Raw genomic sequence first — 20,977 nt, forward strand, 5'->3', positions numbered from 1 at the left:
AATCGAATCAGTGACCCTTTGGTTCAGAGGCTGGTGCTCAATCCACTGAGCCACACCAGCCAGGGCACTTACTGATTTTAGAGACAGGGGAGGGAATGGAGGGAGAAAAACGTCTATCGATTGCCTTCTCATACGTGCCTCGACCGGGGACCTAACCTGCAACCCAGGCACATGCCGCGGCCGGGAATCAAGCCGGCCACCTTTCTTCCATGTGCAGGACGACAATCCAGCCCACTGAGCCACACCGGCCAGGGCATTCGTAGTAAGGTTTTCAAAGTTGGTGTGTTTTGTAGCCTGGAACAGAACTTCAGTCCTGTTGATGGCCAAATAATATTCCACAGGCCCACGTTTTTAAGGGGCTGTGACCTACAGGAGGGGATGGCTGCTCTGTAGGACTGGGCCCTGGTGAAACCAAGGACTGCCAGAGACTGCCAGGCCACCAGAGGCTGGGGGGGAAGGCATGAAGTCCCTCCCCCTCCAGCCTCAGAAGGAACCACGTGCCGCCACCTTGACCTTGGCCACTGGCTTCAGAAGTGGCCTGCATGTCCCAGCACTCTCCACTGGGGTGGGACTTAAGTCTGTCATGAACCTCCCACTCTTGACGGACAAGACCATGGGGGGGCGGGGAGCCAGGGTAGCCCAGCAGTCAGGCATGACCACCGGGTGGGCGTGGGGCAGGGGCTAAAAGAAGGCCTCCCAGGCCTACAGGACATCTGATTGTGAAGAGCAGGGTGCCCTGCACAGAAACCGCTCCAGCCTGTTCCACAGTGTCCGTGACTCATCAGGCCAAGGCCGGATGACTCCTCACTCCTCTGTAGTGAGTGGGGATCCTGCCTGAAGGTGGAACAGGGACTAAAAACCATGGGTGGGTTCTGGGGGGTCCGTATAAGCACATTATGGATGTAAAGTCTCCTCTCTGCTATAAAAGTCCCCTAATGCATGTCACAGATGGAAAAGTCTCCCCTCTGTTCTAAGAGTCCCTTAAAGCATGTCATGGATGGAAAAGTCTCCTCTCTGCTATAAGAGGCCCTTAAAGCACATCATAAGAGTCAGGTAGGGTTTGGAGAGCAGCTCTGACTGCTTCAAGTTCTCAAAAGCAGACCCTGAGGCTCAGAGAGAGGCAGTGGGCGGCCAAGGTCACAGCCAGGATGAGAGCCACACCTGGGTTCTTTCTTCCTTATTACTCTATTTCCACCCCATCACAACCTCTTCCTAAAGGCACCCCCTCTCTTCGCGTCTCACCTCCCCAACCCTCTCTCCTCCTCTCCAGGTGTCCAAGTTCCAGGCCCTGGTCCCTGTGGATGTGACGTTACTTAGACACACGCCTGGAGATGCAAGTGAAGGACCTTGAGATGAGATCATCCTGGAGTTAGGGTCCAGCCTAAATCCAGCGACTGGTGTCCTTGGACAAGGAGACGGAGGCAGAGAGAACGCCACGGGGAAGCAGACGCAGCGATCGGAGGGAGGCCAGGGGTGGCTGGGGCCACCAGCAGCTGAAGAGGCAGGAAGGACAGTCCCCAGAGCCTGGGCCGGAACACGGTCCTGCGCACACCTCGGCTGCTGACGTCCGGCCCCCAGAACTGTGGGAGGCTGAATGTCTGCTGTTCTACGGCACCCAGTTTGTGGTGGTTTGTGACAGCGGACACAAGGACTAACCCATGGACCAGCCTCCCCCGGGGCTGTTCTCTGTAAAGTCACGGGACAGTGAGGAAGCCACGTTCCCTAAGCCCCGGGCTCCAGGCCCCGGGCGAGTTCACCGTGTGCACAGCTGGCCACGCGGCACTGGACACAGAAAAACGCAGCCTGCAGGGGACGCGCACCACAAGGCAAAAAAAAAGTCAGCGCACGCCACTGCAAATGCACTGAATGTCCCTGAGCTGTCCTCGTAAAGAAAACCAGAAACAAAAACCCTTTTGCTGTTGTGGTCACCCCCGCCCCACCCCCCAACCAAGGCAACGTCATTTCTGCGTCCCTTTTACTGAGGCAGCAACAGACAGGTTTAGGGCCAGGAGGAAGGGGGCCAGCAGACGCAGAGGCCACCTGGGGTCACAGGAGTGGGCGGGGCCTGGGGAGGGTCCGCTGGAAGCTGCCTGGATCCCGGAATCAGAACTGAGGGGCGGTGTTTGAAACGCGGCAATGGATTCGGAATTCTGCCGACAGTTCCCACAGGTGTTGGGGTGGCCAGAGGCCTGCAGCCGAGAATCCGGGCGCCTGGCTCGTCGCCAGGGGCATGTCCCCGTCCGGGCCTGGCTGGGAGGCCCCAGGCACTGTGGGCGGACGCAGGCTGGCCTGGGCCCTCGGTCAGTGGGTCTTGGGCCTGGGGCCCTGGAAGGCCGACAGGGTGATGAGGAACTGAGCAGCATAGTAGGTGGCCATGACCAGCAGGCGGGCGTGGGCCAGGGGCTGGATGAAGGTGCTCCAGGCCAGCACGGTGTCCGAGATGGCAAAGAGCAGGGCGCCCCAGCGGGCCTGCCCGCCCCTGGCCAGGCCGCGCCACAGCATGGTGGCCAGGGTCAGGGCGTAGGCCGTCAGCGGCAGGACCATGTCAGGCGGGAGGTGCAACAGCAGGAGGCCGGAGAGCGGGAGGGAGGCCAGGAGGATGGGCAGGAGGAGGCCGGGCTGCAGCGGCCGGAGGCCGAAGGCCCAGATGTACAGCAGCTGGGCCGCAGTGAAGGCGAGGACACCTGGAGGGCGCGGGGCGGGGCACCGGTAAGCGCGGGCCACTTCCCCACAGGCCTCGGGCTGCCCACCCGGTCCCTTTGGCGGGCACATGCGCCCCTGCCTTTGGGCCGTGCGGGGTCCACCCTTGCTCTGCTCAGAACTGCCCCAATGCCACCCCCGGCTCAGCTCCCCACATGGCCTCAGGGCCCCGGCCTGTTCGGGTGCAAACTCGGGGCACACTCGCACCCCAGAGCCGCTGCACCTGCTGGTCCCGTCCCTCCGGCACCCCGCCCCCCACCGAGACGCCCCTTCCTCTGCAAAGCGCCCCCTGGGCCCCGCACCCTGCTTCTGCCGGGCTGGCCACCAGCGCCTGCTAAGGTCAGGCTGCACTCCCTGGGGGCGGGGGTCTGGGTGTGTGTTGGGCACCGCCACAGCCCAGGGCCTCTGAAGGCCACCCCGGAGCTGCCGTCCTGCACCCAGGACCCCTCGGCCTCCTGGGGTCCAAAAGGCAGGCTGGAGCCCGCTCTCCCGGCTTACCGTAGAGAAAGGCCTGGGGCCAGATGAGACAGACGTCCCCGAGGGCCGAGAAGAGCAGGGCGGCCTGCCGGGGAGAGCCGCGGCGCCCGCCCGGGTGCGCCCGCAGGAAGCCGGCCAGGGACAGCACCGGCAGGCCCTTGAGCAGAGCGCCGACCCAGGACGGCGGGTCCTCCGGGACCCAGACGAGGAAGTAGGCAGCGCAGCTGAGGAAGAAGGGGCTCAGGCGGCCCAGGTGCGGCTGCTTCGGGGACAAGGGGGCCGTCCAGCCCTCAGCCCCTGAGATGAGGCTCCACAACCCACCTGACCTCAGGGTCCCAGTCAGCCCCCACCCAGCCACAGCGCAGGTCTGGGGGCTTCTGCCTTCCCCCTGCTCAGGGACCCAGGGGCCCAGGGACACCCAGCCCCCCCCCCCCCCCCGACTCAGGGGCTCTCACTTGGACGGAGAAGCGAGCACTTCGGGGCAGCCTCTCTTTCCGGGTGTCCATGTCAGCCTGTGGCCCCCCCCGAGTGGCCTGTGTGTGGGCACCGATGGCTTTTGGGGGTGGAGGGGACGGTGCGTAGTTACACGTTAACCCAAGGAGCGTCCTGTGGACTCTGGGACTGATAACAGCGCAGGGAGATGCTGCCCCCGCCCCGGGATGGCCCAGCCTGGCACCAGATGATAAGGTGTCCACCGGGAGGCAGGGGTCCCTCCCGCCCGCAGCCTCGGCTCTGACCCCCTTGGCCGTGGGCCGTGGGTGCAAACGCCCTCGCAGTCCTGTGCCCAGCCAGTCACAGCCCTCCTTCCCCCGGGAAGCAGAGCGCCACCACCGTCTCTGCCTCTGGGAGGACCCCTGCCAGAGGGAAGGCCAGGATGACAGGCTGGGGGTCCCTCCAGCACTGGGGCCTCCCCCCACCATGGCCTCCCCACAAACACTTCCTGACCAAACAAACACCAGTGACGACTCATCCGAGGCCACCCGCCTGGGGTCCACAGCCACTACAAGGCCAGGACCAGGCCTCCACTCGGGTCTGGGGGTGCTCTGGTCTGTCTTTTCACTTCCCTGGGGGTGGGGGTGGGCAGACCTACTGGGTGCCCAGACTGGCTTCCCTGGCCACCTCCAACCGCCCGCTGCTCCCCCCAAGGGTACAGGGTGCAGGGGCCGTGGCCGGGGCCAACGAGGCTGGGGAGACTAAGGGGACCCCGGGAGACAGCTCTCAAGACCAGGTGACAGCAAAGCGGGGCAACGCTCGGGCCCCTCCCCCCACAGCCCAGGAGTCGAGGTTGAGGCGCAGGAGTCTTAACTCTTCCTTTATTCGTTTGCATCTGTTTTTGCACGTGAAACAAGCTTGCACGGACACACACTCACGCCGGCCTCACACCGGGGCTGGGACAAGGGCACTTGGCAGCTGGGCTAGACCCCAGACCCTCAGGCACTAGCGGGGGACCCCAGCCGGACCCCCGCCGAACCTCTACCCCAGGGTGTGCGGGAGGCGCAGGGGTGTCTTGAGTGTGTCGGGGCCTCATGGGAATGTCACCGGAGAGACCCCTGGACCAGGGCCTCAGCCCCCAGGGCCGCCAGGCCAGGCAGAGGGTCCTTTAGTTCCCAGCCTGGGGCAAGTGCAGGGTCCGGGGCGTGGGGCTGGGCGAAGGCACGGCCCCCACTCGGGCCCCCAGGTGGACCTGAGCTGAAAGGCCGCGTGTGGAGTGTGGGTGTGGCAGCTGCACCGAGGGGCGCGGCAGGAAGGGGGGTGAACGGCGCCGCGGGGACCCCGACGTGGCCCCACTAGGACGGAGCGAAGGCCCGACCCACCGTGCCCCGGAGCCCGGCTTGTGTCTGGCTCTCCTCCCACCCCCGCTCCTCCCTGGACGTATATATATAATATATAATATAGGTCTCTCTCTCTCTCTCTCTCTCTACTCGACTCTATATCTTTGTTCTGGGGGACAAAACTCCATCATCTCTTTTCTCAGTGCAAACAGGGGTGGGTAGGGCCTGTCTCCCTGGCACCAGCCTCCTGGGAGTCCAGAGGGAGGACATGGGGTTGGGGTGGAGATGGGATCGGTGAACGGGCGACAGGCCATCATGGGACCCACCCTGACCCCGCCCGGGCAGGGTCCACGCACAGGACGAGGATTTGGCCGCCGCCACCGGAACCAGGCAGTTACCTGGGAACCGAGAGGGAGACAGGAGTGAGGAGCCTGCTGGCCCACCGGCCCCCCCCAGCCCCCAGCCCCTGCTACTCACTGGGAGCCTGGGGACACTGGCCCTCCCTGGGCGGAGACGCCAGGCCCTGGAGGCGGCTGGAGGGCCTGAGCACTGTCGGGAAAGGAGGACATGAGAGGTCAGCACCTCCCCCCGTGACAGGCCCACCCCCAGACACAAGGCCACCCCATGCTCACCTCTGGCTTTCGGGGAGCCCCAAGGGCTCTGGGGTCTTCTCTCCCTCCATGGTCGGGGGGTGCTGATGGGCCCCCGGGGCTGAGACAGAGGTAGCAGGGTCTCTGGTTGCACTGGGGGGCGGGGAGGGGGGTCAACAGGGCTCCTGTCACCAAGCCCTGCTGGACGCTCTTGGCGGAGCCCATGTGTGAGTAGGGAGAGAGCACCCACCCTGCAGGCTCCCGGAACCAACCCAGGCAGGAACTCCAGGGCTCCTGGGGCCCTGTCTCCTCCGGGCCCCTGGGAGCCTCCCTCCCACCCACAGGGCTGGGCTGGCGGCCCGACTCCATGCGAAACTCGGGAGTACGGGCACAGACCTCGGGGCCCTCCGAGGGGGCGGGGCCACCCCCCGGGGCCCCAGGCACTGCTCCCCAGCCGCTCACCTGTCCAAGGAGCTGGGGTTGGAGCCCGTCCCTCCGAGGGCGGCCTGGAGGTCCCTGACGCTGACCAGGGCCTGACAGGGGGCTGTGCAGAAGCAGGTGGGAGAGGGCGGCTCAGCACGGGCCTGCAGCCGGGGCACGGGGCGGGGTGGCGGAGGGGCAGCGCGGGCAGCCGCTCACCTGAGGGCCCCACCACTTTACCGCCGTCTGAGGCTTCCTGAGGTGCAGAGGAGGGTGCGGGGTCCTGGGACCTGGGAGGAGAGAACGGCCCGCGGTGGTGGCTGGAGTCGGCCCGGGGAGCCTCGGGGAACCAGGCCCTGGGCTGCAGCCCCCCGCGCCGGGCGCCTCACCTGAGCTGCAGGGGCCCAGGGGCCGTGGGGCCCACTGGGCTCGGGGCAGGGACACCAAAGGACCCCTGCGGGTCATGGGGCCCCGAGCAGGGCTCCTTCTCCTGGGAGTCCCGGGGGCTGGTCGGGGTGTCTGTAGGCACTGGGTCAAAGGTGGCTGTCCAGCTGGGGCCTGGGCAAGGGCAGGGCCGTGGTGAGCACACGAGCAGATGCCCGCACCTGCCCAGCCACTCCCCGCCCCGCACAGCACCCACCGGGAGGCTGCGGGCTCAGGCTGGGCTGTGCTGGGGGCCCGGCCCCATCATGGGCCCCTTGGCCGCCCTCGTCGTCCTCCTCCTCCTCGTCCTCCTCCTCGTCCTCATCCTCGCTGTCTGTGCTGCCTCCACTCCTGCCCCAGAAACCAGACGTCAGCACTGTGCCGGGGCAGGGACGGAGTGGGAAGGTGCCCTGTCCCCACCCCCGGGCAGCCATCTGTGAAGGAAGCCACGGACGGACGGCAAAAGGGGGGAGGGGCAGGCAGGCAGGGCCCAGGCTGTGGGGGCTGCGGGGTCCTGTCCATGGAGGGAGGCCCGCCCGTCTCCCTCACAGACCCGGTCCTGCTACCTGCCCTCAAGGGGACACTCTTCCCTCAGCGACAGGCTGAGGGAGGACACTCTCGTCTCTGCTGTGCCCTCCGCTGAGTGCCGACTGACACGTGACTCGAGACCCCAGGCACAGGCCCAGCGGCCAACGTGCCCAGTGCCGGGGCCGCTGAGCAAATGCTGACCACGCGCTGCTGTTCTCCAGGGGAGGACTGACCACACCTGCTTAGCGTTGGAAATAAACGACTAGGCAGATGGGGGCCTGAGGAGCTCCCCGGACACGCACCACACCCAGTTCCCCCACAGCTGCTCAGCGTCGCCCTGGGCAAGGGCGAGGGCGGCCCGCGGGCACCCAGCAAGGGGAGGCGGCCAGGAAACCCCACGCAGACTCGTATGTGGACGCTTGGCAGCCCGCAGGAGCCATCATGCCATGGCTCTGCCAGGACATGGCACACAGGCCAGGACCAGATGCCTGGGCTTCCAGACACGTGTGACAACCAAGTGACCGAAAGAACAAGTCCACTCGCGTCAAAAAGAAAAAAAAAAAAAAAAAAAAAAAAGCCCTGGCTGCTGTGGCTCAGTGGATTGAGCGCAGGCCTGCGAGCCAAGTGTCGCAGGTTCGATTCCCGGTCAGGGCACATGACTCGGTTGCACGTCAGGTCCCCAGTTGGGGGCGCGAGTGAGAGGCAATCACACAGGGATGTTTCCTCCCTCTCTCCTTTCCCCTCTCTCTAAAAATAAACAAACAAAGTTGTTTAAAAAACAAATATAAAAAACTAAATAAAAAAAGAATCCGTGGAAGTCAAATCAGGCATATTAAAATAAAGTCATATTTAAAAAACACACTTCAGGAATGAATTTGACAGAAGCAGCAAAAAACGTGCACTCAGAAAACAACGAACGGCACGGAGGGTGAAGCCGCCGTTGCCGGGACGTGTCCCGGGCTCAGGGACCAGGAGACAGACCCTGTCGGAGCGGCGGCTCGCCCGGCACCAGGAGGGGGCCTAGGCCACCCCGGTCTGACGCCGCAACAGCTGTCCCATGGGACCTGACAAGCTGGCCGCAGGAGTCAGCACCGCTGGGCCCACACCTCCCAACTTCAGAACTCACCCTGGCACCGCAGGGAGCCAGCACCCAGGGGAGGACGGAAATGCTGTGCACGCAGCCGAAGGGCTGCCAGCAAGGGTGCCCAGGCCAGCAGTGAGCAGAGGACAGTCCCCCCAAGAGCTGCAGGGGCAGCCGCGGCCCCACACTCGGGAGAACGAAGCTGGGCCCCTCCCGCTGCTCAGAACGATGAAACCTGAAGGTGAGGGTGAATCCCGACCTTGGACAGGGCTGGTCACAGCGGCACGCGAAGGACGGCCCATGGCCACACCACACGGGCCACAGGGAGGGCCTCACGAGCAAGAGCGCCAAAGCCCACCTGACACGCCAGTGGCCAGGGCTGCGGCACCCTCGGGAGGGCAGGCAGCGCCAGCGGGGGTGGGGGTGGGGGGGCACGGAAGCCCCACCCCTCCTCTGGCCAAGGGGTTCCGTGTGGCGGTCACACAGGGCGCACACACTCGCCTGTGCACGTCTCACGCGCCCACTGGAAAGCTAACACGCCCGAACCCCCCCTTCAGAGGCCGGCGGCAGGCGCAGAGCTGGTCACAGCCTCCTGCCACGGCCTGTGAGGAGGGCGACGCCCACCTGCCACCTCACTGTAACGAGGGGGCACAGCTGAAGGGCACAGCTGAAGGCCAGCTCCCACCGAGAGCAGACACTGGCCGCAGACACACCGGGGTCACACCGTTCTGCCGAAGGCGCCCCCACATGCCCCGGACACGCACAGGCTGTGACCCAGGACTCAAAGCGCCCAACCAACGCACACAGTCCACTGCCTGCGGGGCCCTCCCGCACGCCAGCCGAGGGGACGTGGTCCACGTGGGCCCCGTGCCCCCACCAAGCCAGGACGGGGGGAAGGGGGCAGCAGCGGGACTCACCGCACGCCGGCAGGCTGGCCCGGGCGGGCGCCCCTGGCTGACGGGCGGCCCTGCCAGGAGCCGTCCTCCCCGTCGGACTCCCCAGAGCCCTGGCCCTCCTCTTCCTCCTCGTCGTCATCAAACTGCTGGATCCGGTCCTTGTAGCACATCTCCAGCAGGTTGGCGTTGGGCTGCAGGGGCAGGGTGGGAGCTGGGGTGGGGGCACTGCCGGCAGCACCCACCCCCCAGGACACTGGCCAGTACTCACGTTCTCGTCGTCGGCGTTGAGGGAGAAGGTGATGTTAGCCGTCTTGTCGAAAGGCGCGCTGGGAGAGACGCGGGGGAGGGGTGGTGAGGGAGGCTGCCCACCACTGCCCCGCTTGCTAACCCCTCCTGTAACCCAAGCCAGCACTCCCGTCACTTGTGGCCGAGGTCCAGCGAGGCCCTGCCCTCCTGCCCTAGCCCTGGCCCACAGGTGCCCCCGGGGACCATGTGGAACAGCAGCCCGTCTCAGCGGTCCCCTCCTGCCTGTCCCTGGGGGCCAGCCAGGCCTCCCCTGCTTCCCCAGCACCCGCCTCGGCCTTAACAGGCTCCTGTCCCAAAGGCGGCCTCTCCCGCTCAGCAGGAACGAGGCACGCGGAGCCGTTCCCGGGCTCTCCCCTCAGGGAACCCCGGGCCCTCAGCACAAGGGGCCCGCGAGGAGACCAGACCCCCACACACGACCTGTCCTGAGCTGGGCTGACGGTGGCAGAACTGGGCTCAGAACGGAGGCCCCGGGGCAGGCGGGCGGGTGGGTGGCGGCGAAACCACCCTGCGCCCTCCCCAGCCCTGGATGGCCACCCTGCCCTGGCGGGTCCCCTGCACTACCGGGTGCTGTCACAGGCTGTTTGTACAACGTACAGAACGCCACTCTGTTTTAACTACTTTTCTGACTGTAAGAGCAACCAACACCCGTGGCAGGACTCGGGAGATAAAGAGCATCCTTATCCCTTCACTGAAGTGCTGCCACAACAAATGCAGATGAGCAGAGCTGGTCACTGAGAAACCCGTCTCACCGCCCCGGCCTCTGGGGGGGACAGGCGCCAACCTCGGGCCCAGCCGCCTCACACACTCCCAGGGCCCGGGGAGGACACAGACGCATGGCCATCCGGGGCCCCGGGCGGGCGGCCTCAGGGAGGGGCACACTCACTTCACGCTCTCCTCCTGCTCCCCAAACTCCTCATCGTTGAAGCCGAAGTGGTCGATGAAAGCGGCAGTCATGCGCTGCATCTGGAAGTCCACGAAGGCCTGTGGGGCCCGGGGTGGGAGTCAGGGCGGGCGCGGGTGGGCGCGGCAGGCGGGGACCTGCGCCCGAGACCCACCTGCTGCAGCACGGCCTCCTCGGGGAAGCTGAGCTCCTTGAGCCGGTCGTCCTCATCCTCACTGGAGGAGTGCAGGTGCTGGGTGCTCACCTGGGCGGGAGGCGGGCGTGAGGGCCGCGGCCGTGGGGGCGGGTGGTCGGGGCTACCGGACCACAGGGGGCTCACCAGGTCCACGGTGTTCTTCTTGTTGGTCTCGGCCAGGGGTCCCGACACCAAAGCCTCCCAGCGCTCCTGCTGCTCCGCCGGCAGCTCTGCTCCGGGAGGGGACGAGCATGAGCATGGGAAGCAGCCCTCGGCCCCCACCTCCCCAGCCGCAGGGAGCTCCCCACCTCACCCTTCAGCAGCTGCCTCAGCTGCTCCGCGTTGGGCCCCTTCTCCGTGTTCTGCACCAGGGCATTGGCCATCCGCGTCAGGTGGCCCATGTAGCCTTTCCGAGGGCCCCCTGCAGACCTGGGTGAGGGAGGGCCGTAGATGGACACAGGCCGCCTGCCCCCACCCCCGCCCCCACTCTGGAAGGAAGGCAGGGCACTCACTGCACGCGGTCGTTCTCCTCCCAGGACGTCAGGATGCGCTCCACCAGGCAGCACTGCTGCAGCAGCTGTGGGGGAGCCCAGCCAGGGTCACCCACAGACCGGGGATGGACAGGGGCACCTCCTCCCCGTGGCCTCTGAGTACGCAGCCCACCCCTGCCAACAGTGCACACACGCCCCTGCCCCGCCCCTGCGCACCACGCTCTGCTCCCCGGGAAACATCCACAGCCTGTCCAGTTCCCCACAACAAACCCCGAGCGCCCAGCTAAGCCGCTCCTCCTGGGCCCCAGGCTGCCCCCGGGGCAGTACCCCACCCACCCCAGCAGCATCACCCTGGGAGGGCCCTCCCCACCTCACATTTCCTCCTGAGGCCACCATGTCGACTCACCTCCCTGCACAGCACCCTGTGTCTTCCAGATGTGATCTAAGGACAAGTCCCAGCCCCCACCCCCAGGATGGAAGTCCCCTACCAAATCCTGGCTCTAGGACAGATGAGGAACAGACACTGGGCAGAGCCCACCCTGGAAAAGAGGGGGCACCCAGCAGCCCCGGCTCACATGTTTCACAGCGGGGTTCGGGGCGGGCGCCTCGAGGCTGCTGTCGGCAGGGGGCCCAGCGCTCAGCATGGCGCTCACGCACGCCTCCACTTGCGTGTGCAGAAAGTTGTTGAACACGTAGTGGAAGAAGAGGTCCTGGAGGGGGGTACAGGCTGGCACGGAGAGGCCTGAGGCCCACCCCACTGCCCCCACCCCCACCTCCTCCCCCGCCCTGTGCCCACCCCCGCACCAGCATGGTGTTGGGCACACCCAGCGCCAGGAGCTCCTGGGTCAGGGCCGCGTCGTTGGCACTCAGGGCGCTGGCCAGCAGCTTGACCACGTGCAGCCGTGTGTTGCCCAGAGGCGGGGTCAGGGTGCCCCATGTCGTGCAAAGGGGCTCCAGCTGCAAAGAGAGAGGCGGTTGGACTCCTGGCTGCTGCTGGTGACTGAGGCGCCACCTTCCCTGACACCCTTCCCCCGCCCGCCCAGCCCACCTCCAGCGGCTCGAGCAGGAGCTGGTGGAAGCGGCTGAGCCGAGGGCGCAGGGCATGCAGGGCGCCCACGCAGGACACGGTGCTGTCCAGGGTGGCCTGGGCCAGGAACTCCAGCTGCCCGTCCACGCTGCTGAAGAAGTTGTTCACGATCACAGACTCGGACCTGCCTCAGGGGACAGAGGGCAGAGTGAGCCACCCGGGCAGGCTGTGCGCGTGCGTGTGAACTGAGCACATCTGGAGAGGTGTGAGAAGCTGCTCCCGCCAGGACGCAGGGGAGGGGCGCAGGCGGGCCCCAGGCCACAGGGCAGAAGCCCCACTGTGTTCCCTGGATGCCAATGGCCAGCTGGAAGCTGTGGGCAGCTGACTTGGCCTCCATTCCCTCAGCTGTCAGATGGGAACAGGTAGACCCCCCCTTTAGGGCAACAGTGACCACTGTGAAGTGGACCCCGCCTGTGGAGGCCATGTCCCGTGACCCCAGGCCCGATAAGAAGGCCGTGCCCCCAGGGAGTAGCAGAGCCGCCCAGGAGGCCGCCCCTCACCGTGGCCTCCTGGGCTCCAGCAGGGTCAGCAGCACCTGGATCCCGCTGACAAGGACGGAGGGGCTCTGCTCCCCCTCCAGCATGTTGCTCAGGAGCTGCTCGATCGTCTCCTGCCTGGGACGAGGGGGTTTCGTGGTGAAGGACCTGAGACCCCAGCCCCCAGGCCAGCTTCCCTCCCTGGGCCAGGGCACCGCCAGCAAACCCACTTCTCCAGGGTGGCCAACAGCTGGTCAGGCTCCGGGCTGTCCTGGACTTGGATCATCTGCTCTCGGCTCAGGCGGATGATGTCGCACAGGGACTGGGATGCATTGGAATGTTGCTACGGAGGCGGAGAGAGAGCTGAGGACCTCAGCCTGGCCACCAGACCCTCCACAGCCTGGTGTCGGGACGCCAAGAATTGACTACTTGGCCCCAGCCCTTAGCGACAGGGAGGACAATGGCACAGACGCAGGAACACAAGTAATGAGGGAGGAAGCTCGAGGCACCAAGCACTGGGAGGGGAGAGACAGCAGAAAAAGGGGAAACCAAAGAAGGCTTCCTGGGAAAGGAGACACTCCACAGAAACCTGCACCAACCACAGCTGCCGCTGACTAGTGGACGGTAAGCGACCACGGTCTGTCCATAGCAGAACGTTCATCAGCCTCAGAGAGGATTGGGGCACTGACACGCTGCCACACGGTGCACAGAGCATGGTGCTGGGGCAGGGAGGCCCGTCGTGGACCACACGTGTGATTCCACACGTACGAGACGCCCAGAAGAGGCAAACCCAGAGAGACAGACAGCAGACTGGTGGCTGCCAGGGGCTGGGGAACCATGGGGGTGCGGGAGCAACAGCTCATGGGCGCAGAGTTTCCTTTCTGAAGTGACAAGACTCATCCCCGAGCGAACACGCGGACGGCTGCCTGACGCTGAGCGCACTAAAGCCACCGCAGCCCTGCTACAGGTGAACAGGCCGCGGGGCACACACCTTGTCCTCGGTAGAGCTGCTGCCAGGGGAAAGTGAGAGCGGGGCGCGGAGTCTAACGCAACAGGGCCCGCGGGCAGACCCCAGACCCACGCAGGCTCACAGGAGGCACCCTCACCCGTCTGCCACGAAGGCCCGGATGGCTACCACCCTCCTGGGATGGGTGGCTGGGCACCGGGGACCGACTACGCGCGCGTGGGCCAGGCAGAGCTGAGGCGCCACGAGCCGTTGGTGAGGACGGGGCCTTGGGTGGGTTCCCTGAAGGACAAGCAGGGCTCGTCCGGGCACAGAGCCAGCGCCAGAGGAAGCGGGGTGAGCAAGCGGCCCCCCTGGAAGGCAGCGGCCAGGGTGCAGGGGACAGAGCCTGGAGTCAGGGGACCCCCCCCCTGCACCCTGAAGGGAGAACGGCCGCCCTCCGGGCTCAGGGGGCATCCTAGATGCGCGAGGCCCTCCTCTGCCCCGTCACCGTCACCGCAGCGGGAGGGCGGGGAGCGCACTGGGGCCCCGGCGCCTCCCTCCGCATCAGGTCCTCCCCGAAGGGGCGGGGCCTCGCGTCGGGACACTCACGTTGTCCTCTTTGGATGAGTGGATCTGCTCGATGAGCCGCTGGACAATCTTCTCCTCGTTGAGCCACTTGGGGAGAAGGAAGGCGGGGCTTCGCTCAGGGCCCCGCCCCGCCCCGCCCCCGCCCGGCCCGGCCCGCCCCGCCCCTCCCAGCTCACGTTGACCACTTCCTGCCTCAGCTGGGGCCGCTCCACGCAGGTGAGGAGCCGCAGCAGCAGGTCCATGATGGCCGAGGTGCCGATGTGCTGCAGCAGCAGGTCCACGAAGTCGTCCTTCTTCCGCAGGAAGGACACGAGCTGCGGGCAGGGGCGCGTCAGACGGCAGGCCCGGGCGCGCCCACCCCCCGGCAGCCCGGCGCCCAGGACGGCGGGCACCTGGTCCGTCTTGCGGTTGATGAGGATGCCCATGACCTTGCTGAAGAAGCTGGCCAGCAGCGGGTTGAGGCAGCCGCTGCTCTGCAGGAAGCCGTAGAGCCGGTTCAGCAGGGACTCGTCCGCGCCCAGGGCGTCGTTGATCTGGGGCACGTCCGACGTCAGGATCTCGCAGGCCACGCTGGGGTACCTGGGAGGGGCGGGCAGGGGCTGTCACATCCAGAGAGGGGCGCAGGTGAGGGGGACAGCCGGGGGGCCGCGCTCGCCTCCGTCAGCACCACCCCGAGGCGGAACGCAAGTCCTCCCTCCCGACCGCACCGAGCCTGCCACCTCCGGGACGCGGCCCCGCCCTGGTCACCGCGACACAGTCTGCCACGTGGGCTCCCTGAACCCTGCCCAGCGGCCACCCAAGGTCCTGGCTGACTGCCACCTGCTTGAGGTGCCCTGTGGAATGCGGGGGCCGGTGTGCCTTTTCCCCGGGCTCCTCGGAGCAGGGCAGGGACCCCAGGGGTCAGGATGGCACGGGGCTCAAAATGGAGGCCCCCTCAGCATCTCCCTGCTTCTGTGGGCCAGATCCCCGCCCTCGGGGCCACTGGACACACTTAAGGGACGGGGTGGTAGGAGAGGGACAGTGCACAGAGGTCAGAGCAAAGGAGGAAAGAGACACACATGGGAGTGGGTAGCTGACAGATGGACACCGGAGGTATGGAGGACTCTGCTGACCCTGCCAGAGGTCCTGGCAACCACCTCACTGAATCCCCGCTTTTCAAAGGGCAAACTGTGGGCAGCACCAGGGAACTGGGAGGATGGGCCGGAAGGGATCCAGTGACTGGTATGGCTGTGCAGGGCCCGAGAAGGGCATGCAAACCAGGCCTGACAGAAGTCCCCAGTTACGGAGACAAGTCCAACCGTGCCCCCCATGGGGCCCTGGCGGCTGGCCCTCAGCACACCCCAGGGCTCTAAGCACCCATAAAGTGCCTGGGGGGTGGGGTGGGAGAGCAGGGCAGAGGAACACGCAGGAGGGGACAGCGGCCACCAGGGCCCATGCCAACTCCGCTCACAGCCAGGCCCTGTGCCCCTGGCACTGTGCTGGGTACAGGGAGAACTCACCGCGCTCACGCTCCACAAAGGGACATTTACCAGGGAACAACAGGTACAATGACACTGCCTGGAACTAGAGGACTCGGGCCTGCGGGTGTCCTGTGCAATCATTCTGGCTGGGACCGGCTGCCTTTTGCAGACGTCACCCGCGGGGGACACACGGCAGTGCACGGGACCTCTATTCTCTCTCACAACTGCCAGTGGTGCTCCAGGCATTGCGACAAAAATCCAATCGAAAAAAGCACCAGGGAAAGGAAGAGGGGGTGGGGGTGGGGCCCCTGAAATGAGACTGACCAGACACTGCCCCCAAGGGCCCGCGCGTCCCTGCACAGAGGCTGCCGGCAGAACCCCACAGTGAAGACGCTTTCAGAAAGCTGTGTGAGTGCTCGGGGCCCCAGGCTGCACCCAGCATCCTCGTCCCCACCGGGAGTGGGAGCCGGGAGCCAGGAGCCGGGGACAGAACGGGCGGGCTCACTTGTAGCGCAGCCGCTCCTCGCCGCTGGCAGGTGGCTCCTGGGTGAGCCAGGCCACCATGGCCTGCAGGTGCGCCGGACGCAGCAGGAAGTCCAGCAGCTTGCGGTTGACAACCTTGCACTCCTGCAGGACGTCCTCCTCGTCCAGCAGCTCAGGCAGGCTCAGGTCCTCCCGCTCCAGCAGTGTGTCCAGGTGCGAGCTGCTGTGCAGGTCAAACTTCCAAAACATGGCGCCCTGCAGGTGGGATGTCACAGGCTGAGCTGGCAAGGCCGGACCCCAGGCCGGCCCCGCCCCCTCTTCTCCAGAGCCCTGAGGCCACCTGTCCTGCCCCCCCCACCCAGGGCCCTCAAGGGAAAGCCCTGAGGCTGTGCAAACAGGGACCACAGTCCCGCCCACTAGGACCTGAGTCTCTGTCTCCACATCTGGAGGCGCCCCTGGGGCGGGGCCACAGCTAGGGTCATCCTGGAGCCCCGGCCACCAGGCTGGCTTCCATCTGCATTTGCTGAACACAGGCACGGGGCCCCGACAGCCAGCACACAGTGCCTGTCCAGCCCAGCACACCGCCATGTGGGGCAGGGCACGGGGCGGAGGCGGCAGAGGGAAGTCCGTGCCGTTGCCTGGATGCCACACACACACACACACACACACACCACCACCACTCTCCACCCAGGACAGGGAAGAGGGAAATGGCGGGGGGGGGCTCCCAGAACAGCCACTGCCAGGCCCAACGGAAGCAGGACGGATGGGGTAACCGGCTCGGCAAGAACAGGCTGGCTCCCAGCGCCCGGAGGACGGCGCCCTGGCTCTGACCCCGCGTGCCCGGCCCACGTGGCACAGGTGGCTGACAGCATCAGGCACCGGGCGCACCTCCTGCGCAGGGACCCAGCCGCCCCGAGCAGCTTCCAGGCCCCTCGGGCCAGACCACCAGCTGCAGACCTGTCCCGAGCTCGCAGCCAGGCTCCCGCACTGCTGTCCTCCCTCTGGGAGTCCCCCATGCACCGGGCGCTGTCCCCATGGCCCCGTCCCAGAGGCTGCCACCACCCCATTGCATGGTGGGCACTCACACTCACACCCAGCTAAGTTGGGGGCCCCACAGCACAGCCTGGGCGCTGACTGAAGCTCCCACCTGTCACCTGCCTCAGGAAGTCCACCTACTGCGAACAGACCAAGAGCCCAAGACGCCCCTCCTGGGCACCTCCAGACTCACAGATGCCGGTCCCTCTCCGACGACGCCCTCCAAGCCTTCTCGGCCCCGGGGCGCCTGGGCTGGGACTTAGCCACAGCCTGAGGAGCACCACGCTGACTCAGGAGCAGCTGGGCTGGGCCAGGCGGGGCCCGTGGGCGCAGGTAACAGCTTTCTAGGCCTCGGTCCACTCAGGACATCGTTACACCCAGCTCGCCTTTCCAGCCTCCACAGGAGCCTCCGTCACCTCGGCCATCCAGGTGACCTCCTGGCTGGGGCTGGGAACACGTGGGCTCTGAATCCGCAACAAGCCCAGCGCGCCCTGTGTCTGTTCCTCAGCCCGGGCCGACCCCACCTGAAGGTGCGGAGGGAGACCAGCTTTGTGTGCAGAGACACTCGGGGACGCGCCCCCACTCATGCCGCTTCTGGGAGACACAAATCTGAGTGTCCCCTGTTGGTTCCTGGCCCAGAGCCGCCCGCAGGCCTCTCCAGTCTCCATTCCAGGCCCCGAGGGCCCTGCCCCGCACACCCACCGTCCCGGTGACAACACCTGTGCACCACGCATGCCCTGACCGGTGACAGAGCCGCACAGAACCTTCCTCACCAGGCCGCCATCAGCACCCGGGGGCAGCACCCAGCACAGAACCTGGCTCGCAAACCTGAGCTGGGTGGACCTGGGACCAGAAACGGCTCGAGGGGCAGCCACCACCTGGGGCCACGAGAAGCAAGGACCCTGACGTGGTAAGAGGACCGCCTGTTTCCACCTTGGAGACTTCCGAGTTGCATGAGGGGATCAGAGGCCACCAGCCGCCAAGCACCGCACACCGTGGGGCTCCGCGCAGAGCTGAAAGCGGACGGTGCGTTGCAGGAGCTGGGAGATGACCGCTGACGGGTACTGGGTCTCCTTTTAGGAGAGGGTGTCAAACAAGCCTCCCAGACGCCCTACAAGCCACTCTGTACAACCGCACCTGTTGATGACAGCTCCCTACAGGAATCCCCTGCGGTGACGGCTGCGCAGCCCTGTGACCGTACCAGAGGCCGCTGAGCAGTATCAACGGGTGGATTTCAAGGTGTAGGAGTTACATCCCGACAAAAGCCGTTACCAAAACAAACAAAGCCAGAGCCACCGAGTGTGTGCTGCCGTGCAGGGACCCCGCCAGCCCTCGCTTCCCTCCCCAGGCGCCCGAGCTGACAGGGCGCCAGCTGCCCCCTGAGCTGACGCACATGAGGACTCTGCCCTGGGGAGCCCGCCACATCCCCACTTCCCACCTCGCCACCACGGTCCCAAGCTAAGTAGCCTTCCCACCCCCTCCAGGTGGGGGGCAGAGCGGGGCTCAACCAACCCTGCATAGAACCATGTCCACACGTGGGGCACCATGTACGATGTCACCGAGATGACAAGGTGGGGCCCTGTTTTTATCCCCATTAGACAGAAGCAGCGGCGCAGGCCCACGGGGAGGAGCCCTGGCTGCCACTCCCCGGAGGCGGACCCCAGATTCGGCACTCTGCCTGCCCCGCCGTCCCAACGAGAGGCCCACCCACTTCCAAAGCACATGGTTCGAGGGTGCAGGCTAGAGCCCCACCCCCAAGTCCCCACTCCACCTGCTCCAGAGGCCTCACAACCCAGGTGGCCCCTCGGAAAATCAGGAGGCTGCCAGCACCAGATGCCGCCAAGTGGAGGTGGGGACCCTGGACACATCACTTCTTAGCTCTACCCAGAATGAACATGCGGACACAGAAGGGGAAAAATATTTTTAAATTAAAAAGTGAGAGGAAAAAAAACCTCCTCTGTCACAAACTCAATTCATTCCAGGCCCAAGTCGTGCTGGTCAACCCCATCTTCTCCCTTAATGGAACTTGCTGGAAGGCGTGGGACCCAGGCCGCAGAGGCGGGCCTCCTCACTCTAACGGGTGAGCTGGGGGCCAGGCACCTGGCATCTGGGAGCCTCGCTTCCTGTCTATGAAATGGGGGCCCTGCCAGAGCTGTGCTGTGAGGACAGCCAGGCCGGGCAGGTGATAGGCAGGAGCCAGGCAGGTGCTGGCTTCTTTCTGTCTGTCCCTGGGCTGTGCTGAGGCCGGGCACTTGGAGCAGGAGGGCAGAGGACAGCGATACGGCCGGGTGACCGTGCTAAGAACAGGAGCAGGGCTGGAGAGGCTCTACGCCCTGTGCCCGAGAGACTCGGGTCATTCAAACACTGGCGGGAGCTGCACGCCCTCCCCGCCACCCCCCCTTTCCAACTTGCAGCCATCTTCAAGAAAACGGAAGTGACTGCCACCGGCTCACAGCGACCGTTTGAAAACCAAGACTGGCTGCAAACAGAAGGGGAAACTGTACGAGGGAAAGGAAGCCATTAAACACAAGCACCCTCAACCGGCTCTGCACCATCGCCTCCGGCTGGCGCTGCTGGGAGGTTCTCAGGCCTCCTGCGGGGCTCAGCCAGGGCCTGGCTGCAGCTCCCAGAGCTGTGCCCCTGTCCCCCTGTCACTGCTACGGCCACCTGAGTCCAAACACAGCTCCGCCTGCTGGAAGCCCGAGGGCAGATCCTTTATCTGACCCCCCTTCTACCTGCCCTGGGCCCCGGCACCCGGAAGTGGAGGTCAAGGGGACAGAGGCCTCTGGGAGGGCACCCAGAGCAGCCACTGGAGCTGCCCTGGGGCTCAGCAGAGGCTCCAGTGGCCGGAGAGGCCATCTGAGACCTGCTGACCGCGGCACCCTCGGCCATGACAGGCCACCAGCTGCGAGATGAGCCCCGGGTGGGGACAGCCCACTGCGGGCCGGCCAGCCCCCAGCCCCTGCCAGGCCCAGCGGGTCAGAGGGCAGCGAGACCACCCCCCTCTAATTGCCCCCAACCCACTGTCAGCTCTCGGCCAAATCTAGTAAGGGGGTGGGGAACTTCTGATCCAAGGACGGGGAGACGGTAACAGCCGGACCCCGTGTGGGTGCTGCCACAGAACCCGAGGCAGACCCAGCAAGTGAGGCAGTGGGATGCCCAGCGGGGAGAAGAGGCCAGGGAGGGACCTGGCCAAGGCCACATGGGGTGACAGCCTGGAACCCCGCTGTGGCTCGGGAAAGCCTGGGGAGTCCCCAGGCAGGTGCCTCGGCCTCTGACCCCAGAGCAGACTCTCCTAGGGAGGTAGGTGTGCTGGTCCCACGCCAGGGGCTGGAGTAACTGGGAAACAGAAGAGACTGGGAGGGCCACCAGGCCGGGCACCGTGAAGAGGCCTGAAAGCTCACACTTAGGGACAGTCTCCAGCATGGGTTCAAAGAGAAAAAACAAACAAACAAACAAATAGGCCTGGAAAACACAGTGGCCGTGAGTGTTCCAAGGTGGCCCAGTCAGAGAGACCTGGGTTCCAGCCCTGCCTGTCCAAACTGAAACCGCCGCCGCCTTAACGCCACGGAGCCTCAGCTCCGCACCTGTGACACCTCAGGGTGGGGGCCCGACCCTTAAAGCCAGCGTCCAACGGGAAAACCGGGGCTGGGCCGTGAAAGGAGGGCGTGTCCCCGCCCCCAGAGCCGCCGCCGCCTGCCCACGAGGAGCACGGAAGGCTCCGCGGCCCGGCCCACGCTGGAGGCCTCGCTCACCTCCTCTCTGGCTCCCACCCGCATGGCGCGCGGATCCGCCGCCACACCTGCCTGCCGCCGCTCTGAGCCCCCGCCTCGGCCCCGGCGCAGCGGCGGCCTCTGCTCTCCTCCAGCTCTTCGGGCCCGAGCAGCCCCTCCTGGGTCCTTCAGGCTTCAGCGCAGACACCACTTCCTCCAAGAAGCCTCCCCTGACTGCGAGGGGCCCGCTCCACACTTCCACAGCTTCCGTGGTCGCCCTGTGACAGCGTCTGAGCGCCCTGGGACGGCGTCTGCCTGTCGGGCCACCTGCCTGCCCACTGCCCCGGGACCTAGCAGAGGAGCCACTGGGCGAATGAATGAAAACGGAAGGGCGCCAGGCCCCGGAGCCCGAAACGCAGTTGTGGGGGC

The 20,977-nt window shown here is 66.0% G+C and overlaps 2 protein-coding genes across 3 annotated transcripts; both read right to left on the minus strand.

Annotated features, from left to right (window-relative positions):
• Positions 1-1,958: 1,958 nt before the first annotated feature.
• Positions 1,959-4,078, minus strand: TMEM86B (transmembrane protein 86B). Of its 2 annotated transcripts, none has more exons than XM_090260354.1 (3): positions 3,633-4,078; positions 3,199-3,436; positions 1,959-2,684 (listed from the first exon to the last, which is right to left on the minus strand). In XM_090260354.1, exons 1-3 carry the CDS (start codon positions 3,681-3,683, stop codon positions 2,302-2,304), a joined length of 672 nt encoding a protein of 223 aa, XP_090116480.1. In that variant the 5' UTR covers positions 3,684-4,078; the 3' UTR covers positions 1,959-2,301. The 2 variants fall into 2 exon arrangements, with proteins under 2 accessions (XP_090116480.1, XP_090116478.1); XM_090260352.1 differs by having other exon boundaries at positions 3,199-3,439; positions 3,633-4,077.
• A 1,344-nt stretch (positions 4,079-5,422) lies between these two features.
• Positions 5,423-20,722, minus strand: PPP6R1 (protein phosphatase 6 regulatory subunit 1). The gene is made up of 23 exons (XM_090260355.1): positions 20,591-20,722; positions 15,823-16,055; positions 14,250-14,436; positions 14,034-14,171; positions 13,879-13,944; positions 12,554-12,666; positions 12,348-12,461; positions 11,809-11,971; positions 11,565-11,717; positions 11,336-11,470; positions 10,782-10,846; positions 10,583-10,698; positions 10,414-10,499; positions 10,249-10,338; positions 10,077-10,174; positions 9,156-9,213; positions 8,909-9,078; positions 6,600-6,733; positions 6,349-6,517; positions 6,179-6,249; positions 6,002-6,083; positions 5,582-5,692; positions 5,423-5,498 (listed from the first exon to the last, which is right to left on the minus strand). Exons 1-23 carry the CDS (start codon positions 20,612-20,614, stop codon positions 5,423-5,425), a joined length of 2,652 nt encoding a protein of 883 aa, XP_090116481.1. The 5' UTR covers positions 20,615-20,722.
• Between the last annotated feature and the right edge of the window lie 255 nt (positions 20,723-20,977).

This window comes from Furipterus horrens, unplaced genomic scaffold, assembly GCF_987537825.1.
Source record: "Furipterus horrens unplaced genomic scaffold, mFurHor1.1.pri manual_scaffold_13, whole genome shotgun sequence".
Classification (NCBI taxonomy): Eukaryota; Metazoa; Chordata; class Mammalia; order Chiroptera; family Furipteridae; genus Furipterus; species Furipterus horrens.